The 26,853-nt window shown below is 40.3% G+C and overlaps 1 protein-coding gene across 4 annotated transcripts in view; it reads right to left on the bottom strand.

Moving 5' to 3' along the window:
* Positions 1-23,941, bottom strand: part of FNDC3A (fibronectin type III domain containing 3A) — a 109,248-nt gene extending 85,307 nt beyond the window's left edge. The window contains exons 1-2 of one of the 4 annotated variants that reach the window (XM_069010792.1): positions 23,891-23,941; positions 6,249-6,377 (exon numbers count right to left, since the gene is read on the bottom strand). In XM_069010792.1, the coding sequence (XP_068866893.1) occupies positions 6,249-6,350 (102 nt within the window). In that variant the 5' untranslated portion in view covers positions 6,351-6,377; positions 23,891-23,941. Of the gene's footprint in view, positions 1-6,248; positions 6,378-23,206; positions 23,225-23,736; positions 23,833-23,890 lie in introns of those variants that run through there. The other 3 variants (XM_069010782.1, XM_069010802.1, XM_069010811.1) reach the window with 3 other exon arrangements.
* Between the last annotated feature and the right edge of the window lie 2,912 nt (positions 23,942-26,853).

Below are 26,853 nucleotides of genomic sequence, written 5' to 3'. Positions count from 1 at the left end.
TAGTGTGTAAACTATGGTCTATCTGTTTGTGGAGAATGCCATTCTGCCTGCTCTATAAAGTGTGTAATTCTATAATTAACATGCAAAGGGTTAATGGACTTTATTCAGGTATGGCAAAGTCTCAGTCTGCAGGGAATAGAATATGACAGACTATTTTAGTTGGAAGGGACCTATGATGATCATCTAGTCCAACTGCCTGACTAACTGAGGGCTGACCAAGTTGTTAAGGGTATTGTCCAAATGCCTCTTAAAATGCTGGCAGGTTTGGGACTTTGGCCACAACTCTAGAAATCCTGTTTGACCACCCTCTCAGTAAAGAAATGCTTCCCAGGGAAAAACAGTTTTCAGCTAGCAGAGTATGTACCTCAGATAACTTATCTGCCAAGTGTGTAATTCTCACGTATTTTAAGAGTGGAGTTTCTGTAACTAAAAATATGACTTTGCAAAGTAGTTACATTTTTGTCACAACTTACAGAGAGATTACAATAACTGTCTTTTGAGGAAACACAGGTAAGCACTTTGTAGGTCTTGGGAGTCTGGCATTCAGGTCACAGCTTACTCAGCATTAAGCATCCCACAGCACAGAGAAGGGGAGAGATGGGGACATGCCTGAGTCCAGGACACTGCTTAGACATAACTACACCCTTCCAAACCTTATTAATAGATGAGCACACAGACTCAGGAACCAGACCCATTTGCAACAGACTGCACAGGAGAATTGAGCTACCTCAATACTTATAGCTCCAGGCAATTTGCAGCTTCTCACCTTATAAAAAAGAGAGAGAGAAAAAAAGTACAGATCTTTAGTCACCATCGTACACCATGAAAAGGATCATCTTCTGGACATGCTTATTTCTCCCCATTGACTGTATTAGCAACCTACAGTGACTAACTGACTTGAAATTCAGTTTTCACGTGTCATCAAATTCTCCCAAATGTCAGTTTCTGAACAGATTAATTCAACAGGGGTTGAATGCCTCAAGTATCTTGGGAGGAATCTACTGTATCAGAGACCAAATTAATCTAGGATTCATATCATGGACATGAAAACAGATATTTTAGAGAATAAGGAGGATTACTGAAAAGTTTTATGAGGATGCTTCACTCCATGAATTTTCATACCAAATAGAAGGAGAAAAGGCTATGAACTACACAGCCTTCACTCTTGTTTCTACATTTATTTTCAAACAGAAAATATTAAAATAAACATATCTGAATGGTAATATAAATTGTGCAATAAATCTGGAGCTGCTTTCTGCTCACCAAAAGCAGCATAGTATTCATACATTACTTATACATCAAAGAATTTTGAATCCTCACTTTCTGCTGAGGATGATGGCTTCTTCTAGGAAATTTAAAGCAAGTTTTCAATGCATCTGCTATCAAGGACACAGTTTAAATAAATTAGAAAAAATTCTGACCTCTAAGGCAAAAAAAAAAAATTTACACTTAACTAAGAAAAAACTTCACCCTTCCTAAGAAAAAAATATTATTAAATGAGATAGAGGAAGGATCTACTAACCCTGAGTCAGCAATACTCACATATCTCACATATTTTTAGCTTTTCTTTCTGATGCTATTTTTTAAAAAAATCATAGCCAACAACCAGTTTAAAACTTCGATGGAAAAGATTTTTTTTGTATACGGACTGTCTCATATAAGTTTGATTATGTATTTTCCAGTGATGGTTGCAACACAAAAGTGCTAATCAATCCTGGGGAAAAATACAGCTTGATAATGAGCTTCCATAAGCTGGCACTGAAGCATTGCATGCCTGAGAGTTCCAATGGTTCCAGTGAACACACTTGTGCTGTGCTTCAATGCTATGAAGTCACTAAAGAATGGAAGAATAATTGTCAACTAAAACAAACTTCAATGAACCTCCAAAATGAGAAGTTAGATGTATCTGCTAATTCAATAGAGCCAAAGGGGAAGTACACAAAAAAAACGAGGGCAAAAAAACTCAGCCAAAAAGGACAGAAGCAGCCATGCACATATTCTGTGTTCTGCGAAATCAAAGCACAGATAACAGAAAGGAAAACAGCACAATATGGAAAGTGAGAACAGTTATAACACTGTATGTTGTTAAACAACTTCTAACACCGATTTTTTTTTCTTGTAGAGGAAAAGATCATGAAACATATTGCAGTTCTAAGCTTGATTTTCAGCAGCAAGGCAAAACCAAAGCAAGCTGGAACTTGATAATGTACCATATGGTTTTCAGAAGCAGAAGTGCCAGAACAAAAACTGAGGAAACTAATTTAGCAATCTAGTCTAGATTTTTATTTTCCAACACCATATTCACCATTGTATTTCTGCTGTAATGCCACATACGTAAACAATCTGAAAGCCATAAAAGGGGATTACTTCATTTGTTTTATAGCCATCTATTACTCTGCTGACTGAAGATACCCTCCTATGATAATGGGTTAATAATAACAGCTTTTATATCACAGGTTTAAATATTTAAAGAAGAAATTAGTTTTAGGGACATTAACCTGTAGATTTGATGTTAAATATCTATTTAAACCCACATACAATATACGCACACACTACACATATATACACACAGTGGGATTTCTGGAAAATCCACCAAGCATCTAAACTTCTCAATGAAATTTGGAGGATAAGCAGCCATCCTCCCAAGCTGGAAGTGTTACTTTAACCCTATACCTTGCCAAGAAATAAAGTCAGCTAAAGGTCAAACACTATGTCCCATTCCCCAGAGAAAAGGAAATGGTTGACGGGTACTGGGCTACTTTGAGAGTGCTAGCTATGTTTTCTGGTAATAAAGGACACATAGGTGATCTAGGAATGTCTCACTTTGCAACTGCTACCTTTAGTGGGAAGGTGCTGTGAGGGTCCAGAACTCCAGGGCTGCTCCATACTTGTGTCAGCAATATACTAATTTGTTTCGGAAAAGCACTGGGTGCTGTAGCAACTTTCCAAAACAATTTAACCTCAGTGCGTTAAAGTACTTTGAACTCTTGCCTCCTCTTTTCCTCTCCTTCCACCAAATCAGGACTCACATTATCAAGCACATCCTTCCTGTCCAGCCTCAGCAATAATCACTAAAGCATCACTGCACTAGTTAACCTTATGTGAAAAACCCTCAAACACTTCTGTCCTTATACCATGCGTTCTCAGTTTCACTTGGTTTCTATCAACTACTATAGACCTACTCCATTCTCAGTCTACAACCTTACCAAGAAGTACATTATACCCTCATGCTGAGCACAGTGATAGGAAGGTGTAAAAGCAATACTTCTGCACTTAACAGAGGAGGAGCAGCCAGCAGGCTTGGTCTTTGCTTTTTCTTTTCACTGGTTTAACCTATGAAACTAATCCCTTTTTCTATGGGACACAGAACCAGGCAATCTTCCACAACAGCCCTGAGTGACATACAAACATCCACACAGTTTAAAGTTCCCCATGTTTTCTGACTGAACACTCTCACATTCCTCTAACTTTGTGGATTGTTTTGTTTTAAAACATGGTGGAAAGTTACAGCTTTAACCTGATCAGACACTTCCGCTATTTGAAGCATATGACCTTTCCTCTTAACATGTTCAAATATTTGTACTGCTATTTCACATTTACACTGCTAGCAGAACTTCAAGTATTTGAAATAGATTATCTTGAAGATATGAACTGTTCCAGAAAAGTACTGAATAGTCTGTATCCATCTGGTAACTCAGTTATGCAGTATAAACAATCTAAGTCACCATAAATACAAGAGTTAATTCTGGTAAAATGCAAGAAGGGGTAAATTGATTTTTAAAATTCTCAGATGTTTTACTTCTGAACAAAAACTTGCAAGTTTAGTATACAGTTAGCTAGTCTAACATAAAAAATACCAACATAGAAGCAAATTAGTTAAATAATGAATTTTCTACTGGTTTTCAATACCTTTTCAGTCAGGACTGACTAAACCTAATTAGTTCAGCTACAGATCAACTTATACACCATGAATATAGAAGAAAATACCCATTTCTTTACGTGTACAAAACCGCTCTGAATTTTGATTGCAGGAACACAAATTTTGTCAGCTCTACAGATTAAGTTAAAGTTTATGCAATCCAACACCAATGCTGTTACGAAAGGAACTGGAGAAGTACTTTTCATATATCAAGGAAGTAATCCCTACAAAATGTGTGTACTGTAGCTAAGTAAAAAGGCTTACAGAAAAATTAGTAACTCCACCACAAAGATAGAAGTCTTCTCCCTTTTCATAGTTTCAAAGTTACAAGGGAAAATAAAGGAATACAATGAACTAATATTCAAGTTTAAAATATTTTTCAAAAAAATACGAAAAAGGTGCAACACTACAGTGTTTTGTACTTGAATACATCATATTTTCAAGTGCAGTATCTACCTCTTTCATGAGTACCATATAAAACAAACATAAATGATTTTAAGACTGTCATAAATAAATAAGCAACTGCCTGACCTTTTTGAGGCCCAAGTCTTAACTGGGCAACCTTGACAGAGAACACAGTCCCTGCAATTCTGCACTTCCCATATTTCAGACACACAAAGTATTTTCTATCTACTGATGGCTTTTAAATCACCAGATGCAAAAAGGGTTTCCATTAAAGTTTCCTGCCACTGAACAAATTCACTCGCTGACTCTTCATGAATCTTGTACCAGATGTGAAGGAAGGACAGAGAATTAAAGTTGCAACTTTCACTCGACATTGTGAAACACGGAACAGGAGACAACACTGTGGTATATAACCACCAGTTATCATGAAATGGGGAAAGAAAATTACTTGCCTTATTGATGATCAATGAAAATTCTCTTTTTAGAAATACATGTGATTACTACCAGTTCCACTTTAGGCAGGAGTTGTAATGAGCTGCCTTTTGTTTTTAATAAAAAAGGACAATAACAGCGTATATGTTGTTTTTCCATAAGAAGATTAACACAACCCCTCACAGATTCACTTCTTTGAAGAAATACTTTGCTTGTTTTCCAGTTTTAATGTTACTTGGCAGCAGAAAGAGACAAAGTTTTAAAGAAAATGTATATCCAAAAGAACATTTAAACTCATACCTGACTCAAAATCTTACATGATTACAGTGTAAGCTTGACAGTACAGCCTGGCAGTCTTATTTTTATGGAGGGCAGAACAAGTAACTCGGTTTCAACTATGTTTGAAAGGTCATGGTGAAAAGGGGAAGTTCCCAAGGACTAGAAGAAAGCAAATGTCACTGCAGTCTTCAAAAAAGGGCAAGAAGGAGGATCCAGGGAGCTAGAAGCTGGTCAAGATCACCTTCAGCTCTGGGAAGATGAGTGAACAAAGCTTCCTATAAGGCATTTTCAAATGCATTAAAGACAAAAAGGTGATTTGAGGTCGTCAGTATGGATTCACAAAGGGTAAATCATGCCAGACAAACCTGGATGGTATTCTACAGTGAAATTACTAGCTTGGTGAATGAGGGGAGGGCATAGCTAATGTTTATCATGACTTTAGCAAGGCTTTTGACACTCCTTTGAATAACACAGAAACTGATGAAGCAGAGAGCATAGGCACCAAGGTAGACTGAAAACTGGACCAAGTGCCAGTCTTGAAGTGCTGTGATCAGCAGTGCAAAGGAGCACTCCTCCTAGCAGGAGGCCATCCTCTGGTCACCTACTGCAGTGGCTGACACTGGGGCAGACAAGGACTACAATCTTCTTTAAAGACCTGGATGATGGAACAAAGCACATCATGAACAAGTGACACAAATCTGAGTGGAGCAGCTGATGCACTAGATGGTTGCACTGACTTTGAGAAATACAAATTCAAGAAGTGTCCAGGCAGACACTACCATACACAAGCAAGTCCCACCATTCAAGCTACCCAGTTTTAAGCAAGTATCAGTCTAGAGATCACAGTTATCAGCACATGCTGTGCCTGAGCTACTATATTCTACCATAGGGAAAGGTTTATTCACCTTAATAAGGTCATCCAGTAATATAAATATATAACTTCCAAACTAAGACACAATCATGGCTTGACAACTTGGCAGCTGTTTGGTCCTATTCTCCCACAAAGAAGTTCTTTCACAACACAGGTCTCCTGCTTCATACTTCTTACATATCTCATCTCTGCACCAGTTCTGCCTTCACCTCAATCTCTAATATAGGTGTATGCCCAAAGCTGCACAAATATATTCCAGATGAAGGATTACTATCTTTTACACTGTCAACATGTCAGTGATGCTGTTGGAAGAAAAAAATATATATACTGAAGTTTCCTTACCTGTTGTGCTCCATCCCCACTAACAATAGGGGAAGTCAGAAGAGGGATTTCACTACTTATAATTGAAGTGGTATCCAGTAACGGTGGATGTTCTGCCATCATTGATGGTACACTAATTCACAAGATCACCTGCAAAGAAAAGTTACTCAGATGGTTAAACTATATAAATATTTCGGAATAATTATCCTTAAAACCCGCCTCACTTTAGAAATAGCAACAACAAAAGAAGATTATGAAATTAGACACCTTAAGAAAGTACATTTCCACAACAACCCAGCAAATCACACCAGCCCGAAGACGTATTTTGTCAGATAGTACAAGCCTTAGTTATATAGAGAGGGCGGTTTACACCCCCTCTAGCGGCTGAACTTCAGAGGAACAGAAAGATGGAAAGAATTCACTAACGGTGAATGGCACATTCAGAATTCCCACAAGTTAATCATATTTTGCATCTGAAAACAGTGCTTTACATCAAACATAGACATAAAGATTAGGCTGAGAAGAAGCTTGTACAGTATTTCTAAAGCAGACCTGCCTCTCTTAGCCAGTACTTAAGAGTAGCCTGGTGAAAAAAACGTAAATACAATTTTGGAGTTATACAGTCTGACAGACAGTAGTGTTACATTACAGGCTTTTACAAGTTTTGCCTTGATATCATCTGGCTAATGAAACTCCCTACAAGGACTTCCAAACTTCTAGTTCAGATATACTGTCTGCTCATAAACAGAGATATTTACTAGTTACAGCATTAACTTTAAATGAAAAAATACTCAATAAAATGGAAGGATGATAAAGTCAGCTTCATGACAATGACTTCAGTACCAAGCTCTAGAGATACTTGATTAAACAGCTTACTAGTCAGAGGCATCCTCTAAAACTTCACCCCACCCAATGGACTGGTTTTACTCGCTTGTCCCTCTAAGGCAGATGCTCTAGCTCTGCTGGGGGTTGAAATCTGTAGTTCAGGGCTCTCAGTACACAAGGACTCACGCATTAACAAAGTACAACAGGGCTCTTGTATAGCTACAGGGCAGCTTAACTATTCCCATACTGCTGGTTGTCCTACTGTAAAACTGAGAACTTAAAAAAAAAAAAAAAAGCATTCTAACATTATTTTAGATGATTCATTTCCTTTCATGGTATAAACTGCAAAGGTTTAAGTTGGGGAAATAGAAAAATCTCTCTAGGTTAAAACACTCAAACCTATCTGTGATTACTTAAGAATTCATCACTGCATATGCCAAGTCATTTATACCTGCTTAGCCAGACTAATTGGTCTCTGAAGCAATAAGGACAGGGGTTTTTATTCCTGCCTTACTTTAAAAGCTTTCCTCATCATGAAAGAAATTCTCCAGGCTACAGTCAGTTTCCACCACTTCTGCAGGTGGGCAGAGGGCTAACGAAAGTTACTTAGATCATCTTTCAAGCCAGCAAGTTTGATGGTAAGCTTCCCAGGATATTTTCCAATGACTGTTTAATGCAAAATGAATGCACAGCCTGAAAGCAGAGGTTAGAACCACGGCATCCCTCCTCCCACAACAGCTACGACCAGGCTTGAAGTTGTGCCATTTCTTGGTCTTACAGCTCCAAATGTTCTGTGCTATTATCTAAGTGTCACAGAGAGAAAGGTAATTTCAATACACCAAGCAATAATACAACACACTCCTGAACTAAGCTGGCTTGAACTTCCCCAGGTTTAAGGTGAGTGCAGCTCATTATTTCCAAGCCACCATGCTAATGACTAGTCTCTTGTACCAGAAAGCATTAATCGCCTTTATCACACACTTTTGACTGAATTAATAACTTATGATGCACTCAGTGTGATCACTATTTATTAGGCATAAATCAAAACACGCCTATCAAATTGAACAGCAGTGAGAATTAAACATAACCTAAACTGACCCAAATATAAATGTCATTACAACCTGTTCAGGTCTTCCAAGACAGAGGTAGCTCTGAACATGTCTAACACCTGGTCTCAGGTTCATTCATTCCTAGAATCATTTAGGTTGAAAAAGACCTTTAAGATTATCAAGTCCAACCATTAACCCAGCACTAAAGCATGTCTCTAAGCACCATGTCTACGTATCTCTTAAATACCTCCAGGGACGGTGACTCCACCACTTCCCTGGACAGCTTGTGCCAGTGCTTAACAACCCTTTTGGTGAAGAATTTTTTCCTACCATCCAATCTAAACTTCTCCTGGTGCAACTTGAGAACATTTCCTCTTGTCCTATCACTTGTTACCTGGGAGAAGAGATTGACCCCCACCTGGCTACACCCTCCTTTCAGGCAGTTGTAGAGAGTAGTAAGGCCCCCTCGAGCCTCCTTTTCCTCCAGGCTAAACACCCCCAGCTCCCTCAGCTGCCCCTCACCAGACTTATGCTCCAGACCCTTCTCCAGTTCTGTTGCCCTTCTCTGGCCACACTCCAGCACGTCAATGTCCTTGTAGCAAGGGACCAAGAACTGGACACAGGTTTGAGGTGCGGCCTCACCAGTGCCGAGTAAAGAGGGACAATCCCTGCCCTGGTCTTGCTGACCACACTATTGCTGGTACAGGCCAGGATGCCATCAGCCTTCTTGGCCACCTGGGCATACACTGGCTCATGTTCAGCTACTGTTGACCAGCACTCTCAGGTTCTCCTCCACCAGGCAGCTTTCCATTTTCTTGCACAGGTGTTTAATGATTGGATTTGTACGAACATTAGGTGCCCACAGGCACCAAAGTGCTTAGGTCGGTAGTCCACCTTTGGCTGGGACACAGCTAAGTTCCATGTCTGGATTCAAGCATTTGATTTATTCTGGAGACAGAGCATACTGCTTGTCAATAAACCCTGTCAGGAGGTACTATGTAGAATGTTATTCCTGACACCCTCTTCAACAATAATAAAAGTGCTACCTGTCAGACTGTGTAATCAATCTAGGGAAAAAAAAAAATGTTTTCTTGACAATACAATATTAGATTTCTCTGCAATGTCACTGAACTAGTCTTGAAGACTAAAGGTTTAAACTTCACACCAATGTGGGTCTATACTACACATTCATCAAAAGCCTTTTCCCCATCAGTAGTCGAGAGGCAGCAATCCGTAAAAGTCAGTGCACATAATATGGTCACACAGTAAGATGTGGTATGTTCAGCCATTGCAGGTGCCTTTTTTTTTTTGCTATGAGGACAAAGTAAGATACCAATTTGAAAAGAGAGACTGTATGGCAGGAGAAGTCAGCTGAAATGGACAAAAGGTTGGCATCAAGATAAGCAGAATTGCTCAATAAACATATCTTGGAAATAAATTATCACATTCAATGCAAGGACCTCCTGTGCAGCCAGAACCTTTAGATCAGCAGATCCCAGTAGCTTGCATTCAAGACCTCTTGAAGACATCTACCTAGACCTTTGAAAAAGACGTGCAAATTACTTGAGTCCTAGGAAAGTCTCAGAGGTCTGGAAGAAAACTAGAAGTTTGGCATTAAATACTGTGTTGTAAAAGGGACAATCTAGTCCTGTTAGCAAACAACAATCTGAGGCCAAATAAAAATGGTCAACACTGGATGTTATTTGTAAAGAACTAAAACACAATTAAGATTGATTGAAAAAACCTTGTCCAATTAACTTCATATAAACCTTCTGGTGATGGATATTGCTGGAAAAGGTACTAATAAGTGGACTGGAAAAACAATCTTAAAATCTTATTTGGCATTAGAGAGCATTTCTCTTCAATAGAAAAACAGAACAGATATTACATGGATTAATACTGGATGGAAAGTACTTAAACATTAACAGTAAATACAGAGTTGTTGAGCCATGTGAGTTTCCAATAGGAAGGGAAGGTATCAGTTCTTGACTTCTCATTACAGAACATTATTTAACTTGGGTCTCAGAAAAAATAAAAAAAGGAAGTCAAAAGGAAGTCTGGAAATGACAAGTCATAAGAGTGATAAGAGACTGAGTCATTTCACGAAACTAAAATAGCATGAACAGCTTAAAAAGTTAGGCATAGCAATAAGTATTAATGGATAAAGGTAAAGCTACTCTTTCTAAAACTAAAGAGAATGAACTCAATCCTGTGAAGGGTTGATTCTGACAAGGACAGAATAATAAAAGTGGACAGTCAAACACAAGCTTGCCAGAAGGCTTTATCAATTACATCAACAGGTCTACCTCTCTTAGCAACATGAGAGGAAGATGTTTGTCCTGCCTCTGGCTGGAAATATCTACCATCTCTACTGGAGTAACTTCACAAGCTTTGTCTCCAGTTTTTCTGACTAAAAATTGCTGCTAACTGTTCCAAGTGTGAGCAACAACTTCTTGAACATATTGTTCCATACAGAAAATACTGAAAACAAAGTATGTGCATACAGTAATTTCAGCCTTAACCTCATAAAACTGCTTCAGATGATGTAACTGTCCTCCAACTCCATCCAGCTTCTGGATATACTCAGGACTTAATGAGGCAATGAAAAGGGCACAAGAAAAACAACTTGCATCTGGACAACAGGTAAAGGTTCAGACTGCAGAACCACTACAAACAATTCACTAGCCTATTGTCAGATTTCCTGCACCATTGAAAACTCTGATGCAGCAGCCTTCAGAAGGGGTAAAATAACATATGGGATCAACCAAAGGATTTATTTAAGGCCTACTCACTGCACCATTCTTGTGGACATATTAGAAGGGACCAGATAAGGAAGAGGACACATTAGTTGACTAGATAGGTAATTCTCAGTTGCTAAGCACAGAAGCAGCCGAGAAGTAATTTGCTACTGGTGGAGCATTAAATGCATGGTTATTTAGAAATCTATACTGTTTCATGCACAGCAGCAACTGCTGCATGAACAGCTATTTCATTTCTTGTATATTTCTTCAGTATATGCTACTGCATATACTGAACTAGTAGCAGACATTCAGAGTGAATTCAAGACTGCAAACTCAGTCTACACTGCATCTCCACTGAGTTTGTTCTACAATGCAAGGAAAGTATAGGATCTCTTGAGATTACAACCAAATTGTGTAGGTTAAAGCTTTGTACAAGACTTACACTATAAACTACCTATTGCCCACTACCCCCACCTGAACTGCTACTAATTTTCCCTATTATCATATGAATTTGAAAGTATCTTGAAAGAGTTTTCTGAAGCCTTTTAAAGCTGAAACAAAGTGAGGGTATCTAAATTTACTGGATGTGATTTGTTCAGACTCCAGGGCTTATGCCTGAGGAACCTTTAAGGAATGAATTACACTAACAAGGCAAAAGGCTAAATGATGTTAAAGCTCAAGAACTGTGTTCCAACCCACACTCCAGTAAGCAAGTCTGTCTTCCTGAACTGTAATGACAATTTAACTGAGTCAATCCTTAAATGCCTTCAGATTTGATCCTTTAATGTTTCTGTGGCATTACCCTCAAGCTGTAAAGCACAACAGAACGCTGCTTTTTACTCAAGTCAGTTGTTCACTAAGGGTTAAGGAGTGTTGTAAGGCTGAGATCATTGGGCAGTGCATTCAGTACATTTCCTCTGCACATGCAAAGGCTCAGCACTTCCCTCTCCAAGAGACTAGCAGCTGATCTTAAGGATAGTCTCTGAAAAACACATCAGCATTATATCAGCTGGATCTCCAAGGTAAAACAACATGAGTCAGCAGCATGTGTCCTGTAGCAAGGAAGGCATATGGGGCCGTATTAGCAGAGAAGTACAGCCAATGGGCTGAGGGAGGCAATTATTCCCTGCTACTCAGTGGTAATAAGGTGGAATCTGGAATACCACGGTCATTTTTCTCTTCTCAGCCACCTCCTCCTCCCAGTATAAGAAAGATGCTGCAAAGATTGTTCCTGGGCTTAGGCCCATGAAAGACAAGGAGAAGCTAAGAGCATTAGAGTAGCCAGGGGTCACCTGCTAGCTGGATACCACTACCTGAAGGATGCTTGTTGAGAGCCTTAAAGCAAACTCTTCCTGTTGTGTGTTGCAAAAGTACAAGTGTTTGGACAACGCTCTCAAGACACAAGGCGTGACTCCTGGGGTATCCTGGGCAGTGCCAGGGGTTGGACTCTGTGATCATGACAGGTGCCTTCCAACTCAGCATATTCTATGATTCTGTAATGGGCATGCACTGCACCACTGGAAATTCTGTCTGTTCATAAAGATAAAAAAATGGTATCTTGACAATGAGAGTGGTGTAGCACTGGCATACATTGCCCTGAGAGGCTGCAAAATTCTTAATCCTGTAGATCAGTAGTCTCCAACGAGGGGTAAACACACCCCAGCACAAGTCAAACTCTTGGCACGTGAGAAGAAAATATTTTTTGTCACTGAAAAAAGCCCCCTTTTAAATAGTGGTTTTCAACTCTATCTTATCCTTTCTTTTTTTTTAATTTTTGAGCATGCTTTATAGTATACATAAATTAATAGAGTAGCATATGAATATAATTTAAAAGATTACATATATTGGAGGTGCACACTCAAACATCTTTACTTATGGAGTGCATGATCAAAACATTTGGAGACCGGTGCTGTAGAAAATCAAAACCTGACCATGCAAGGTCCTAACAAAGGCCCTGTCAAGCAGAATTCTCTTATGAATTTCAGAATATTTGTCAAACAAAATACAACACATAATGCCAAAGTTAAATGGTTTACAGTAGATCAGAACCCAGAGAGGGGACCATAGTTTGCCTCCAAGCTCTTAAAAGCTGTCAGATTCTCAATTAAAACTTCAAAGCAGCAATGACAATGCTAATCAAAACTCAAACTTGGACACTTACGACTCAAACTTTGGAAGACATAACCATAACTCTGTCCACAACAGAACTGCTTTATAATGTGGCCTTTCTCCTAAGAAGAAGAGGAAGGCTGCATTAGAGGATACTTACAAATTAAAAAGTTACATTTCTGCATTAAACATCCTACACAAACAGGCTTTCCAGTTCAGCTGGGATGTAGGCACTACTATGACAAATGTAGTAATAGCTAATAACAGTGCTGTGTACAAGAAAAACATATGGACCACTCCTTTCCTAGAGATTCACTGCTTCTGGTTACTGAGTTGGATACAAAATATAATTAATTGATTTTCCCACAACTAGAGGACTTACAAGGCCACACTCCACAGTGGTATTGCTGGTGCCTACTGAAGGAGAAACTTGCATTTTTTTTCTCCTCGGTTTTATAATTTACAGAGCACTGCTTCTCTACCTACCTACTTACCATCACAATGCTTACAGCAACTTAATATTCTTTCACATCCTTATTCTGTCAAATCTAGTGAACAACAGACACAAACTTTTATTACTCCAGAGAGCTGTTCACAAGAGCCTTGACTATATACAACACAAGGACAGAAGTTTAAGCAGGGACAAAACAAAAGCATTTGACATAGAAGGGTGCAATGTAAGAAACGGGCTTAATGAAATCAATACTAAGTGTTTCCAAAGTGCATATTGCTCTTACACAAGAAGTAAAAAAACCAGGGCTTTTCTATGATTCCTTTGTCGGTACTGCAGTTTCATACATGCTTCAACCAGTATCATATTACAGCTGCCAATTCAAGGTTGCCGTAAGGTGTGTTTTCCCAGTGGGTTCAGCACAGCAGAGCAGGTATGCATTCCTTATTCACCTGGGTCTTCATGCAGCTACATTCCCCCAGGAACCACAGGCAAGCCTCATCCTCCAGTCCAGATAACTTCCAGTAAGAAAGGAAAGCTTCTCTGAACAGGAGACAACACTTCTTAGGTTTTGCCGAAGACCAAGGAATGAATTTACAGAACCAAAAAGACCATAAAACCATCACCCAATCCTAATGCATGAAATGCTTTGATTCTGCCTTCTCCAACATGAAGACAGCAGATGCACTTGAAAAACAAACATCTTTCAAATGTCTGAAGCAAAAAAGCCCTATTTTATATAGATTGGAGCCTCACATCTGACTCTTCTTTTCAAGAAGACGCAAGCTACTATTTAAACTTTTGCTGTGATTGAGACAATTATAAGTAAATACACACCATGTCCATTCTTTAGTGCCTACTTTGAGATAAATTTATTCTTTATTATATTCTACAGTCCTTAAAATGTCTGAAGTTGTCAGGCAGGAGATACTTGTAAAAATTACTAATTCCTTCCAATCTGTCAAATCAGCCATGCAGTTCAGAACTTATGAGACAAGAATGGACAAACAGAAGTGCCCAAGATGTACAAATATGCTAAAATGAGGAAAATTCTTTAATATTCCAATGCAGCCCTAGGGTGAAGATGAAAGAACAAAGAATATATAACAGATGTTAGTAATATCACTTAATGCACTACTGGAAAAAGCTCAGATAGAGTGATGCAGCTGGTGTAGAAATGTATTAGAATATAATTACCCAGAGATCCATAAGGTTGTAGCTGAGCTATTAAAGTCATGAAGCATGCTGAAGAGTTTTGTGTTTGTTTTTAAGAATCAGAACTGAACAGAAGGATTTTAATTTCTCCCCCTCCCTGTACATTTACCACATTTTCCAGTCAAAGAATTTCAGATGTGGCAATTACAATAAATCAGCTTTTCTTTTTCAGTTCTGAACTAATTATTTCAATTAATATGCAATTTATTTAAAATATACACTTTGCTCCTGATAAAGTGTTTTTCCTGTTTTAGAAATGTTTTCCTGGGACACTTGATAAAATATTTTTCAATGGAACAGAGAAGGGTTATTTTTTGTTAGAAGAAAGGTGTTCTGTGGAACATTTCTCTTTCACTAATTTGTCAATCTCCTTTTAGGTACGGTGAAAAGGAAATGACTATTCCCTTCAGTGCTGGTCATAATACTAAAGTCACAGATAGGCAATACAGAAAAATTATAAAAATAGTATCGTTTCATGAACTAAATCAACAAAGTCTGACAGTCACTTAAAAGTGAAGATAGGCAAAAGGTTTTAATAAGCACTGGAAGTTCCTATCAAAAAAGAAGAATCTACAACATCTACCATGACTATGGAAATACTTCAAGTGCTGTCACAGACACTCACTCAACGTAATTCTCAAAGTCTGAGAAACACAATACACAACTCTGTTCAAACTATGTTACCACCAGAAGGTGAACACTAAAGGGTGTAAAATTAATGCAGTACTCTTATGAAGTAAATACTGACTGCTGAGCAAATTCAAGTTGCATGTCAACAGCCAAACAGTTACCAGATCTAACTCACGCCCAATCATCACCACCTGATCTACTCCGAGCGAGAATGGCCAAGCCCCACAACAGCAAGCCTTAGCACTGAAGGAGTTTAGTGTGCTACAGTAAATTAATACTTATTTCAGGTAACCTTCATACTCCAGACTCTAAAGCGTAATGATTTAGGAGCAGTTTCAAATGCAGTTCATGCATTCATGCCATGGGTACTATAACCTATATGAGAATGCATAGTAGATAATTGGAAATACCCCAGCTGTTCAAGTTTAATGCATTTGTATTTATGAGCCAGCAGTTTTTGAATCTGAGCCAAAGAGGCTAAGTTTTTAATAGTAGCTGATGTAGGAAACTAAACTTTTGAAGGTGAAGACTGCATAGAGGAAAAACTAGACAGTGATAAACCACTCATCCATAAAGGCACAATATGTTCATGGACACTTAGTACCTCAGCTTGCCCAGCACAAGTGCTGAATGCCTGACTGTACACAGTAAGACCAGTGCAACCAAGAGTACTTCAAAACACCACATTCTGGTTTTAAATGTTGTTATTATTGTATTATTAAAAAACATCCACAAACCTTATCTGGATGAAGTACATATAACTTGAAGCTGTTGCCTATGAAGAATTCAGTACTTCCCACCTATTTGCCCCTCCCTCTTATACCTTCAAAGAAGTCTAAACTGGTTCTGTAGCTTTTAGTAAGTGGTAAGTGCAAACCTGACACAAATCAGAATTAATCTGTTAATTTTATTTGGAACTAATTTGACAGTGTGCATTTTACAATCAATGAGCAAACTGTAAACAGTTGGGTGCAAACCTATGCCTAGTCTTTAGCAGGTACATTAACCCAATGCACTGACACACACAGGCTGCAATACTGTGACCTGCTTTGTCTTGGACAACAACTTCCATTTAGATACTCACGGGAATCATCCTCAAGAAGAAATGAGGAGAATGAACTGCATAGTGTATTTTTTGCATCACTTGTAAAAGATTTGCAACGCAATTCCTTATTTATGCTACGTTGACCTAAACTATGTTTTGTTTTACACTCTTGTAACTCTCAAGAATTTCCTTAAACCCTCCTAGTTTTACTTTTATACCAGCCAAACTAGATTCTTCTAAGCTTCTGCCAGGACTGGATTTCCTTCAGTTTGTTTTCTGAAAATCACATGGCTTCAAAACCAACTTGGCCTTTCCCACTTAACTGTTACTCTTGCCTTCATTTCTGTTTAATAACATGCTTAGTTTTTGAGAAAACAAGCAAATTCAGTGCCAAGAATCAAGCTACTTCCTCATTTGTTATTGACTCCCTTTTCTCAGAGGTTATGAGTAGCACGCACAAATTTCCAAAACAATTTTTCACATGATACCTTTAGGGCAAACTAAAAACATGGATATATTTTTATTAATGCCTGCACCTGGTCAGTGAGATAAATTTATTGCAGAGACAGCTGCTGGTATTGGAGCTACAAAGAGTGCATGACTCAAGCAGAACGAGCAGCTTTTAAAGAACTCGTATGAAACAGCTTTTTCCTGCCCATTCTGAAAAATGAAAACTCTGCTATCCAAATGTAAGGTGGCATAGGATCAATGAGGCTACAAATCTAAGACTTTAAAATTTCTCTCCACTGATTCTTTTGGAAAAGCTGTAGATTTCTGCTTCCATAAGGAACAGGACAACAGAACAGACATATGAAAACTACTTCCCAAGAGTAAAAATTCACCAAAAAAGAAGGTCCTTCGAGGCCTAACAAACACATTTGAAGGGCATTCTATTATCAATAATTTAAACTGCTCTAAGTCAATTCTGCTAAATCGTTCTAGCAGATCCCACTTCCACCACTGCAAGCAACTGTCAACAAACAGATACAATTTAAAATTAGTCATATAAGAATTTGTCAGTTTTTACACAGAAGTTTCCTGGTCAATTTCATTTTTGCAAATAAACAAACGAATGCTAAGTGTAGGAATAAACAGAGAGGAAGTGCTTCAAGAGGAACTGCTTCTGCCAGTCTCAATGCACCACATTCATGAAGTTACAGACTATGATAGTAAGAAAGGTCAAGAGGCACCCTGCTAAGTGCTTCACTTTCCTAATAGTGAATTAGAACTCAGCCACAATGGTACTGAAGCAGTTACTTGTACCCCATAGAAAAAATAAAAAAAGCAGAACAGTCAATCAGCATCTCAACCTGAATGCAACTCATGAAGTCTGAATGAGCTCCTCATGCAAGAGTTCTCCAGTGGAGGAGTGTCTGCAGCTACTGAAGGGGAAGACCAGCAAAACGAGAGTGGGTTTCTCAAATGATATTCTCCCTTCTCCCAAGTTCTACACCACCCTCCTAGAAAAATTTTAGTTAATCAAAGCACTGTGGGACCAACTAGTTTGATTGCCCAATCAAGTCAAGAGGACAAAGCTGCTCTCAGCTTCCTCTTTTCCGTATGAAGTTGCAACACTGAAAAGCTACTATTTGTTAACAACAATACAGTCACAAAGTCAGAAACTGATTTGTTTTGAGCTGTATTGCCATGATGTACATACTGAAATGTACTGGGGTACTTTCAAGATCTATTGCTTGATTTATGGTAACTTATCCTCACCATTGAAATGCCACCACTGAATGGAATGTGCATATATACTAATATTCTTAAATGGGGGCAGACAAGTTATTAGCAAACCTGAAGAAATTAAAACAATATAAATTTCAGCTGCATCTAAGACTTAACATTGCCAACAGTCACTACTCACTTCCACAGCTTCTTTTAGTCCTAACTTCTTAGTACTTCATTTCAACATCTTCAATCCACTTTCATACTACACTAAATGGGTAAACACTTGTCTTACAAGTGTCATCTTCCCCATTTACATTTAATAGACTCTACAAGATTTGCAGAGGCATGGTAACTCTTGTGTTTTATGACATTTATTCTTACTGTAGAAAGTCCCCTAACAGCCTACCAATATGTATTTTGAAATATTAATGCATAGTTATAGTCATGGCCCTCTCTCATTGCCAAGGCATTGCAGCTCACCAAAGTTTGTGCTGAACTTTCTTATCCATTCAATTTTTGCTTATAAGTTTCCAGCTACGTGCACACTTTTTTCAGATCATTACTACTTGATTTGCAATCCCTACCTAAAATGTGTTCCTCTGCCACAGAGTAAAATTAGTCCACTTGCCATTCTGTTGTCTCCATTTCCTTCTGTGAAGTCATCTAGTAGATACAGGTCTTCCAGTTAAAAGGACAACAAACTATGAAAAACAAAACCCTGCAGTTTAAAAACTGGAAGTTAGAAAAGAAGGATTTATTTTATGATCAAAGGAGTAAAATATGGTATGGAGTATACTGTGTCAGCAAGGGCAAATGAGACAACAGCTGGGCAGCAGCCCATGCTTGTAGGATCCTGTATACCACAGACACTGGGTCTATACACAGGGGAAACTCTATCCCATTTACAAGGGAGTATTTACACTTGTGAACTACAGAGTTTTTTTACTTTTTACTGCCGGTAACAGTAGAGCTCTAGGTTTGCTAAGTGCATTTTTCACTTCAAGCTATTAAAAATCAAAAGCAAATAAGAGCTGAGCTTCACAGACTTAAATTCAACCAAGGTACAAAAAACCCAAAGCAAATTCAAAAAGAACTGTTATGCAGAAGGTAAAGTTAACATTTGTGCCCTGCGTATTCCTTTTCACTCCCAGTTACAGAATAAAGTTACTATTTATCCATACCTGTCAAAGTATAAATACTTTTGGACCTTGTTAAAGACATTTATTACAACTTAGAAAGTGCTGCGCTCCTCTTATTAATGGCTAATTTAAAACTACCCCTTCTGGTCAAACTGGGATTGCAAACTTGCAGATAATTTCATCTTTGACAACTTGCTATGCCCCAAGTAATTAAATATATAATAAGGTACAATATTTTTCCACTGTCTATAAAAACAGAATTTTGCAGCATATCTTTTCATCTGTCCTAAATGTTTTGGAACAACTCTGGCAGCAAAGTTGGGGGGAGGTACAGTATAGGCATATTCAGTGCTCCTGTTTAACTTCTGCAAACTGCTGTTGGGATGGTGTTTGACACCCAAGGTACTAAACTGAAAGAGAGGGTACCAATGTTAACATAAGTGACGTTTTGACTGCAGAGCAGCATGAGCAGAAGGTCCACATATCCTGAAAAAGTAAAAACTTAAAGGGAACCAAAAATATAAATTCTGTTAAGCAAACTGGTAGATATATTGGTAGGTCTAGTGAGACTGAAGCCAACAAATGTGCTTGCCTAGACATAAACAGTGAAAGTTTACTTGGAGCCATGAACAAAGAGCCTAAGCATGTCCAGTCTAACTCAGTTTGAAATGTGCTGTGAAGTCATCACTAATGAGCATAGTGCTAAAGTTTTAATAAAGAATTTAGAAAATAAAAGGATACTCTGTTCCTGAGGTACTGCAATTCTGACTACAAAAGCCTTCTAAATCAATACATCCAAGAAGAGCAATAACACAGTCCTCTACACAACTGAGCCATCAAAGCGAAGAGCAACAGTTTCTGCAGCATGTGTTGCAACCAAACCAGATCAACACAACCAAGAAAAGGTGCATAACCTAACAGGAGAGTACATCAAGAGTCCACCATGAAAGGAACAGCTTTAAATAGAAAATTTCTATTTAATTATTGACAAAAGAGCATAACAAATTCTATTTTAATTTACATTTCATTAAAGTCATCTCTGACAGGTTAACAAAAAGTCTGCAGATTTTCAGTGGTTACAGGCTCAAGAGTGTGACAGCAGCTGGAATGGGACCAGATTTCTGGGGGGCAAACAAAATGACTTTGAAAATATTTGTTCTATCTGAAACCGAATGTAAATTAATGGGAACAATTAAAGATGACAACCTGAAAGAAACATGTAATAGTATTAAGTGTTACAGGCATTTCCTAAACATCCTGCTACCTCATCAGCCCTATAAAATACAGACCTCAGGATGACAATCCAAAATACTACTAGACATAAACACAACCATTAAAGTTCATGAATAGGCAAGATTAAGAAAAAGGCTGCTAGTGTTTTTCTATTGACATCAAGTGAACATCAGCATTAAGGAAGCTCAAGGTTTACTGTATATGGCAAAGAACAAGCAAAAAGCCAGTAATTTCTGTAGCTCAGGAAACATAGGCCCCATGAGAAAAATAAACATTGTTCATGTTTGCTGAACAGAAAAAGCAGCAGTGTACTCATTCCAAACTATTATCGCTTTCCTGAGATACAGATGTATCTTTTAGTTAAGCTAAAGACTTGACCATCTAAGGCAAATCCACTTCTACTGACATTTGGTCCTACAGGAAAAACAATGGCTCTCAATTCAACTCATGCACTCTAAATTGCAGTGAAGTTGAATTTTACTACAAATTGCCTGGGAATTTCCCCAAGCCAACAGTCTCAAAGAAATCAATGATAAAATATAGAAGTGTTATTGACACCTATAACAGAGAGAATCCAATTCATATTCTAGATAATTGAAATGCACTGATGGAACATGACATTATCTGTAAACATTTTGGCAGAGACTGAACTAGAAAACCCCACAACAATTAGATGCTGGAGGTCAAAAAAAGATACAAAGTTGCTACAGGAAGATAAGGATTCCTGAGGTTTCAGAAGGCGCTGACAAGGAACATCAATGGATGCAGACAACACTGTCTAGGAAGTAGGCCTGCATCCTCATAAAAACTGTCCTCTCTAGTATCTGTCTGTCTGGGAATGAACAAGACTGCATATTTGCCAGATCCACCCAAAAAGGGGGACAGGGCTGGGTTACAGGATTTGTCACTGACAGAGGCATGAACAGACAATCAGAACACCAGCACTTAACACCTTCCCAGCATTCAATATTTCTAGAGACCAACACTTGTACAATAACATACGCTATTTCAGAAGTGACCTGCCAGCAGGGTAAATTGTGGCATCATCTAAAAGCATTTAGATGTTAAAGCTATTTATGAGAAAGCACTGACAAGGATGAAAAATTGAACCTCTCCTAAAGTCAGGCTTTAAGAGTTTTTCTTAAGTCCTAAGACAGAACACTGCAGAAACATGTTCAGTTAAGCAGTTAAAGCAGCAAGAACAATTATAAAAGATCTCTTTGAGATCTTGAGCCAAAATGATCAGCATAACACTGAGTTAGCCAATGGAGGTCCAAATTCAAGTAAAATTAAATGGCCACAAGGCAAAGAATAACAAAGAAAAGCATCCCAAGATCCACAGGACTCACAGCCCAAAGCAAATGAGTTATTAGTCCAAATCATAATTCAAGTTTCTGCAGATCCATTACATCATTGCCTATAAAAATCTAAAGCTTTTGAGTTTTAAGTTCACAAACTAGTAGAAATTCCAACTGGAAAAAGGCAGAAATGCCCTTAATGGACTGAAATCAGGTAACTTTAGTGCTGGGTGTAATGACCTGAGCCTCATGTAACTCATACATCTAGAGCTTGTCATACAGCAAAAAGCCTCAGAAGAGCTCCATTTGCCCTGAAAAAAACCCTGAGACACTCATCTAATTCTGCTTTAATATTATCATCATCTACAGTAATCAGCCTGTGACTCTGCTCAAAGCAGATTGCTCACCTCCTGACCAAGTGACCTAAGCAACAGACCACTGAGTCCTGGCCTTTCTGAGGACAAGGATCTGTGTCTCTCTTAACCAGTGCTTCATCTGCCAAAAATCAGTGTCCAGTGCACCAATGGAATTGATACAGCACATCAATTTTCTCCCCCAAAGTCACCAGAAAGATCATTCTGGTGTAGTTTGCCAAAACAACCCCCAGATTCAATACAAGTGTGTCAAGATGACTTATGTACAGAGAGTGAATCTAGACTAGATGCTGTGTTTTCAAACTTGACCAGCACCCTTTCTGCTCCCTCATGCTCAGTAGAAACACTGGCTGTCAAGAACTCTACCCAATTTGCCAACACTGAGTGCTAGAGATCCTCAGCTACTTCTGACTTTCACATGTGTGTACAGATTTCTCCCTACCTGGCAGCCTGCTACTTCCCCATTCATCATGTGATTAAATTTTGTAATTCTTTGAGACCATTTCCTTAAGAAATGAAAAGGAGGCAGAAAAAATGTAACTGATCATCCTCTCTGAATTTTAAGGACCACTGATTTGCTGTGACTCATGCTATTTCACAACACAGAAAATAAACACATCTATGGATGTAGATTCACATCAGTTAAATTTCTATGCTGTGTAAAGCATAAAGTTTCCCATTGCCATAACAACAAAATAGCTTTAAGCAGAAAGCTTAGCAGGACTGGGTCCTACAGCTTCTGAGACAGAAGCTGCCAAGTACTCAGCAACAAAAAATTTAGAGATTTTAAGTCTCCTTGAAAATTTAAGACATTTCTAATCAGGTATGTATTTGATCAAATGCAGACTTAAATTCTAAAAACAAATAACATTTCTCAGAAATTACTTCATAACACGAAATGTTCTAGAGTAACACTTGACATCCAAGGTGGCTAATAAATTGCCTTTGATAGGGTTAAACAAATGACTAACACGTCTTGAGGTGCCATTTATAACATTTGCTCCTACCAAATGTATTTTCCCTTGTTTCTACTGCTTATTTTCTTTACTTCGCACAATAAAAATCAGCTGAAAAGTTTCATTTTTGCTTTTAGTTGGTTTCACTTTCTAAGTTGCCTGTAAGCAACGAAAAGTTTGTTTAGGTTGGGCGATACTCTGGGCGGGGGGAATCGGGAGTAAATCTGGCTGAAAGAATAATACCTCTGCTAGCAGTCGGCAAGATGATTACCGTGTTTTCGGGAAGATTATTTTACCTACATAGAGAAGCTCAATCCCTTTAGCTGGGCGTTACGAGGGAACCTTTACGGCTTAGGCGGAGAGCGACAACAATAACAAAAACAACAACGAGAAAGAGGTGTCGAACACCACCACTGCCTTCTCCTCCCCGCCTGTCACAGCCGGCTCAGCTGTTCTGGTCGCGCTCCGCAGCTGCTTCTTTCTCCAGCTCAACCACCGCCTCCTCCCGCGGCCGCCGCGCCGCAGCCCGGCGCTGACAGCGGGCGGATCCCCGCGCCCCGGCCGGCAGAGGCACCTCCGAGCGACGGAGGGGAGGGAGACACAAAGTTTCTTTCGCGGGGCTCCGTCGGAGGCGCCGGCTCCCGGTTCTTCCCGGCGGGGAGCGCCGCTCCTCAGGCACCGGGGGCAGGTAGCGGCGCTGCCCCAGTTCCCTCGCACCCCTCTCGCCGCCCCGCGGAGGGGAAGGCGGCGGTTCACCATCAGCGCCTACTCACCGCCATGGCCCCGCGGCTCTCCCGGCTAACAGTCCGCGCTCCGCCGCCAGCGGGCAGCGGCGCCGGGGCGGGGAGCGCCGAGGGGAGTTCCCGATGGCGCAGCTCGGGCAGGGGCGGCGCTTCCCCCACCCCTTTGCCCGCCCACTCGAGGTACCTGCGCTCCGGCTGCCGCCGCTCCGCCGCCTCTTTCTGCCCTCCCCGCACCTGTCACTGCCCCCCGCTCCCGCCGCCGCCCCCGCCCCACCGCCTCAGCGCTGACCGCCGCCTCGCCCAGCGGCGGGCGGCCGCCATCTTTGGGGAGGACTAGGGGGGCCGCGAGGGGGCAGTTAGCACCAGCGCGCAGTGCGCCTGCGCGAAGTCCTCCCGGGCGGGAGGGCGGGGGCGCCGGCCGGAGGGAGGGGCGTGGTTACGGCGAGTGGGCGTGGCCTCTGTGGGGCGGGGCGGGGCCTGCGGGAGGGCGTGGTCGGGTCGGAGGGGGCGGGGCGTGCGGGAGAGCGGGAAGGGGTCAGTGGGGTCAGTGGGGTCATGGGGTCAGTGGGGTCAGTGGGGTCGGGGTTCGGCCGGACCGGGGCCTTGACCTTAGCCCTGTACTGGGGTCTGGGGTCAGGGCTTGCTTGTGTAAGCCCTGCTTAGAAATAACAAAAATATCCCTACATTATCAGCTGTGTTTTCAGCGCAAACCCAAAGCACAGCCCTTCACATAGCCACTGTGAAGAAATTTAACTCTACCCCAGCCACACCCCGCACATGTTGCACTCCTTGTTCCCTACCCTTTACAGCATGCCCAGGCCCCGCGTTATTCAATACAACTGCACTAACCACCACTCTTCTTCCCATAATTTGATGTAACACACAGATGTTATTCCATTAGTCAATGGACCACCCTTGAAAAATGTCCATAAAATGTCCTTTGAGTCCATGTAGTCCATGACTTTGGGTTCCATCAGTTATGGTAGTCACTTGGGAAGGAGAGGTGTGTTGTGTGGAGATACTGGGCACCAAAGCCACCTCACTGATGCATTCGCACTGCTGCTTGTAAGGCTTCTCCTCCACTGTTTTGGGTGATTACTGCAGTAGTAATTCCTGTAACATGCAACTCAAATCAAATCAGCCTGCTTGCCCAGACTGGGCTCTTGCTGGGTAGAGTGATGGGTAGGAAGGGCTGCCTCTTTCCTATACAGCCATTACCACAGTGAAAATCAAAGGACTGAGGCTGAGCAGAGCAGGACTGTGGGCACTGCCTGCTGCTGAAGTACGTAGTGTCCAACATCTGAGAGGAAAGGGGAGAAACGTGCTTTTCTAGGAACTTATGCAGGGAGAAACTATCTTCCCTCAACACCTGCAATGTTCAGCTGGTGTCCTGAATGCTAATTTGTGATTATCCTTTGCTTAATGTTTGTCCTTTCAGCCGTTATGGATCAAAATTATTTTACCACAGTGTTTGGCTTCATGACCTTCTGCAGCAGTGGACCAAACAGAATGAGATGTTTTATAAAGTGGTTTTGTTAATTTGCCTTAAAGCCCTCTGTTAGTTACTTACTATTTCTCTTGCATTTCAGCAGTGTTCATATAATTTTTACAGCTTCACAGTGGGCAGAAGGTAGCTCCTATCAACCAAGGATGCACCAACCAATGTTTGGTCATCTCCTGGTTTATCACTCTAGGCCCCCTTTCCCAAATGCAGAATTTTACTGGTGAATAGCATGATAGACTATGGTATCTCAGATCTCAAAAACTAGAGAGACTTGGGACTGATCAATATTTGGATGAGCTACCTCGTTAGATACTGCGGAAAATGCTGCTGGTGATTCATTCAGTGGCATTCTTCTGTCTATGAGTCAGGGCTGAACAAATGCCACTGCACAGCATTACTGGGTCTTACCATTCAGGGGCATAAACTGGAGATTTTTGCCAGTTGCAGCTGTTGGGAGATCAGTGATTTTCCTACCTCATTTCAGTTTCAGTACGGCTTTCCGGAACTGGCCAGCAGTTGCGATGGAATACAGCACAGGGTTTCCACAGTTCCTTTTGTCAGGCACCACTCACTGGTGGCAGTGGGGCCAAGAACAGCAGTGGCAGCAGTGGCCATGGGCACCACTGTAAGCAGCCACAGATCCTGGCTTTGTGTCAGACTGTAGGGTTTTGAACTGATGATGCAGTGCTGATTGTACATGCCCCACACATGAGAGTCCTGGGAGGGATTGTCCTTCATTCCTCCTCCTGGCTTCCCAGGCGTGCTTCCCCTGCACTTCCCTTGCTGGTGAAATCAAGAAATCTGTGCAGTGTTTTGGGTGCATGGGTGCAGATAGAGAGCTGGGACAGGGCATAGATGAGAGTGTTTAGGGCTCTTCTTCCCATCCAAACGCTGGCCCTTGTGTGTGTAAGTTTGCACTGCATGACACAGTCCTTCACCTGCTTCCTTCCTTTTTCGCTCATAAGTGTATAAATAAGTGTATATGAAATTCCATTTTCTGCTGGAAACCCAGTTAAAGTCACCTAGAAATCATTATGAATAATATTAAAAGTGGGCAGAAGGCTTTGGGGACCTCTGTGTCTCTCTTTAGGGGCTTGTGAGTGAACGGATTTTTCTAAACCAAAACTAAACTAGATTGGAATTATTTACAAATCCAAGTTGCCTATATGATTCTCAGGTACTTCTAGATGATTGACCAAATGCTCTTGCTTTCATCCACTGCAGAACTTCTCAGAAGGACTCATTCAAGACAGAATTTCTTTACAGTAATATACCAGATACACATCCAAGTGCTAATGATGAACATTAATGAAATTGATATTGTAGCTAAATCCCACCGAGGAGAGGTGAGGAGACAAATACAAAAATGTATTGCAGAGTACCCCCTTACGATACAGTCATGACTGTATAGCAGTACCCCCCTTCTTTGGCTCTCATTTTTTCAGTCAAACCAAGTTACTGTCTCCAGACAACTGTGAAGAATTGGTGTTACAACAGTCATTATTTCAGGTTTGCACTGAGTTGTATTTATCCAGCAAAACATGTAGCAATCTGGTGCTGGGACCAGAACTGAGCAACTCATACTAGTTTTAAAACCTACACCACTTGACTCAATCCTCCAATTCTCTCCATCCTTGCAAGAT

Source organism: Aphelocoma coerulescens, chromosome 1, assembly GCF_041296385.1.
Source record: "Aphelocoma coerulescens isolate FSJ_1873_10779 chromosome 1, UR_Acoe_1.0, whole genome shotgun sequence".
NCBI classification, from domain to species: Eukaryota; Metazoa; Chordata; class Aves; order Passeriformes; family Corvidae; genus Aphelocoma; species Aphelocoma coerulescens.
The sequence above is the reverse complement of the archived record's forward strand: the minus strand, read 5'-3'. Positions and strand labels throughout refer to the sequence as shown.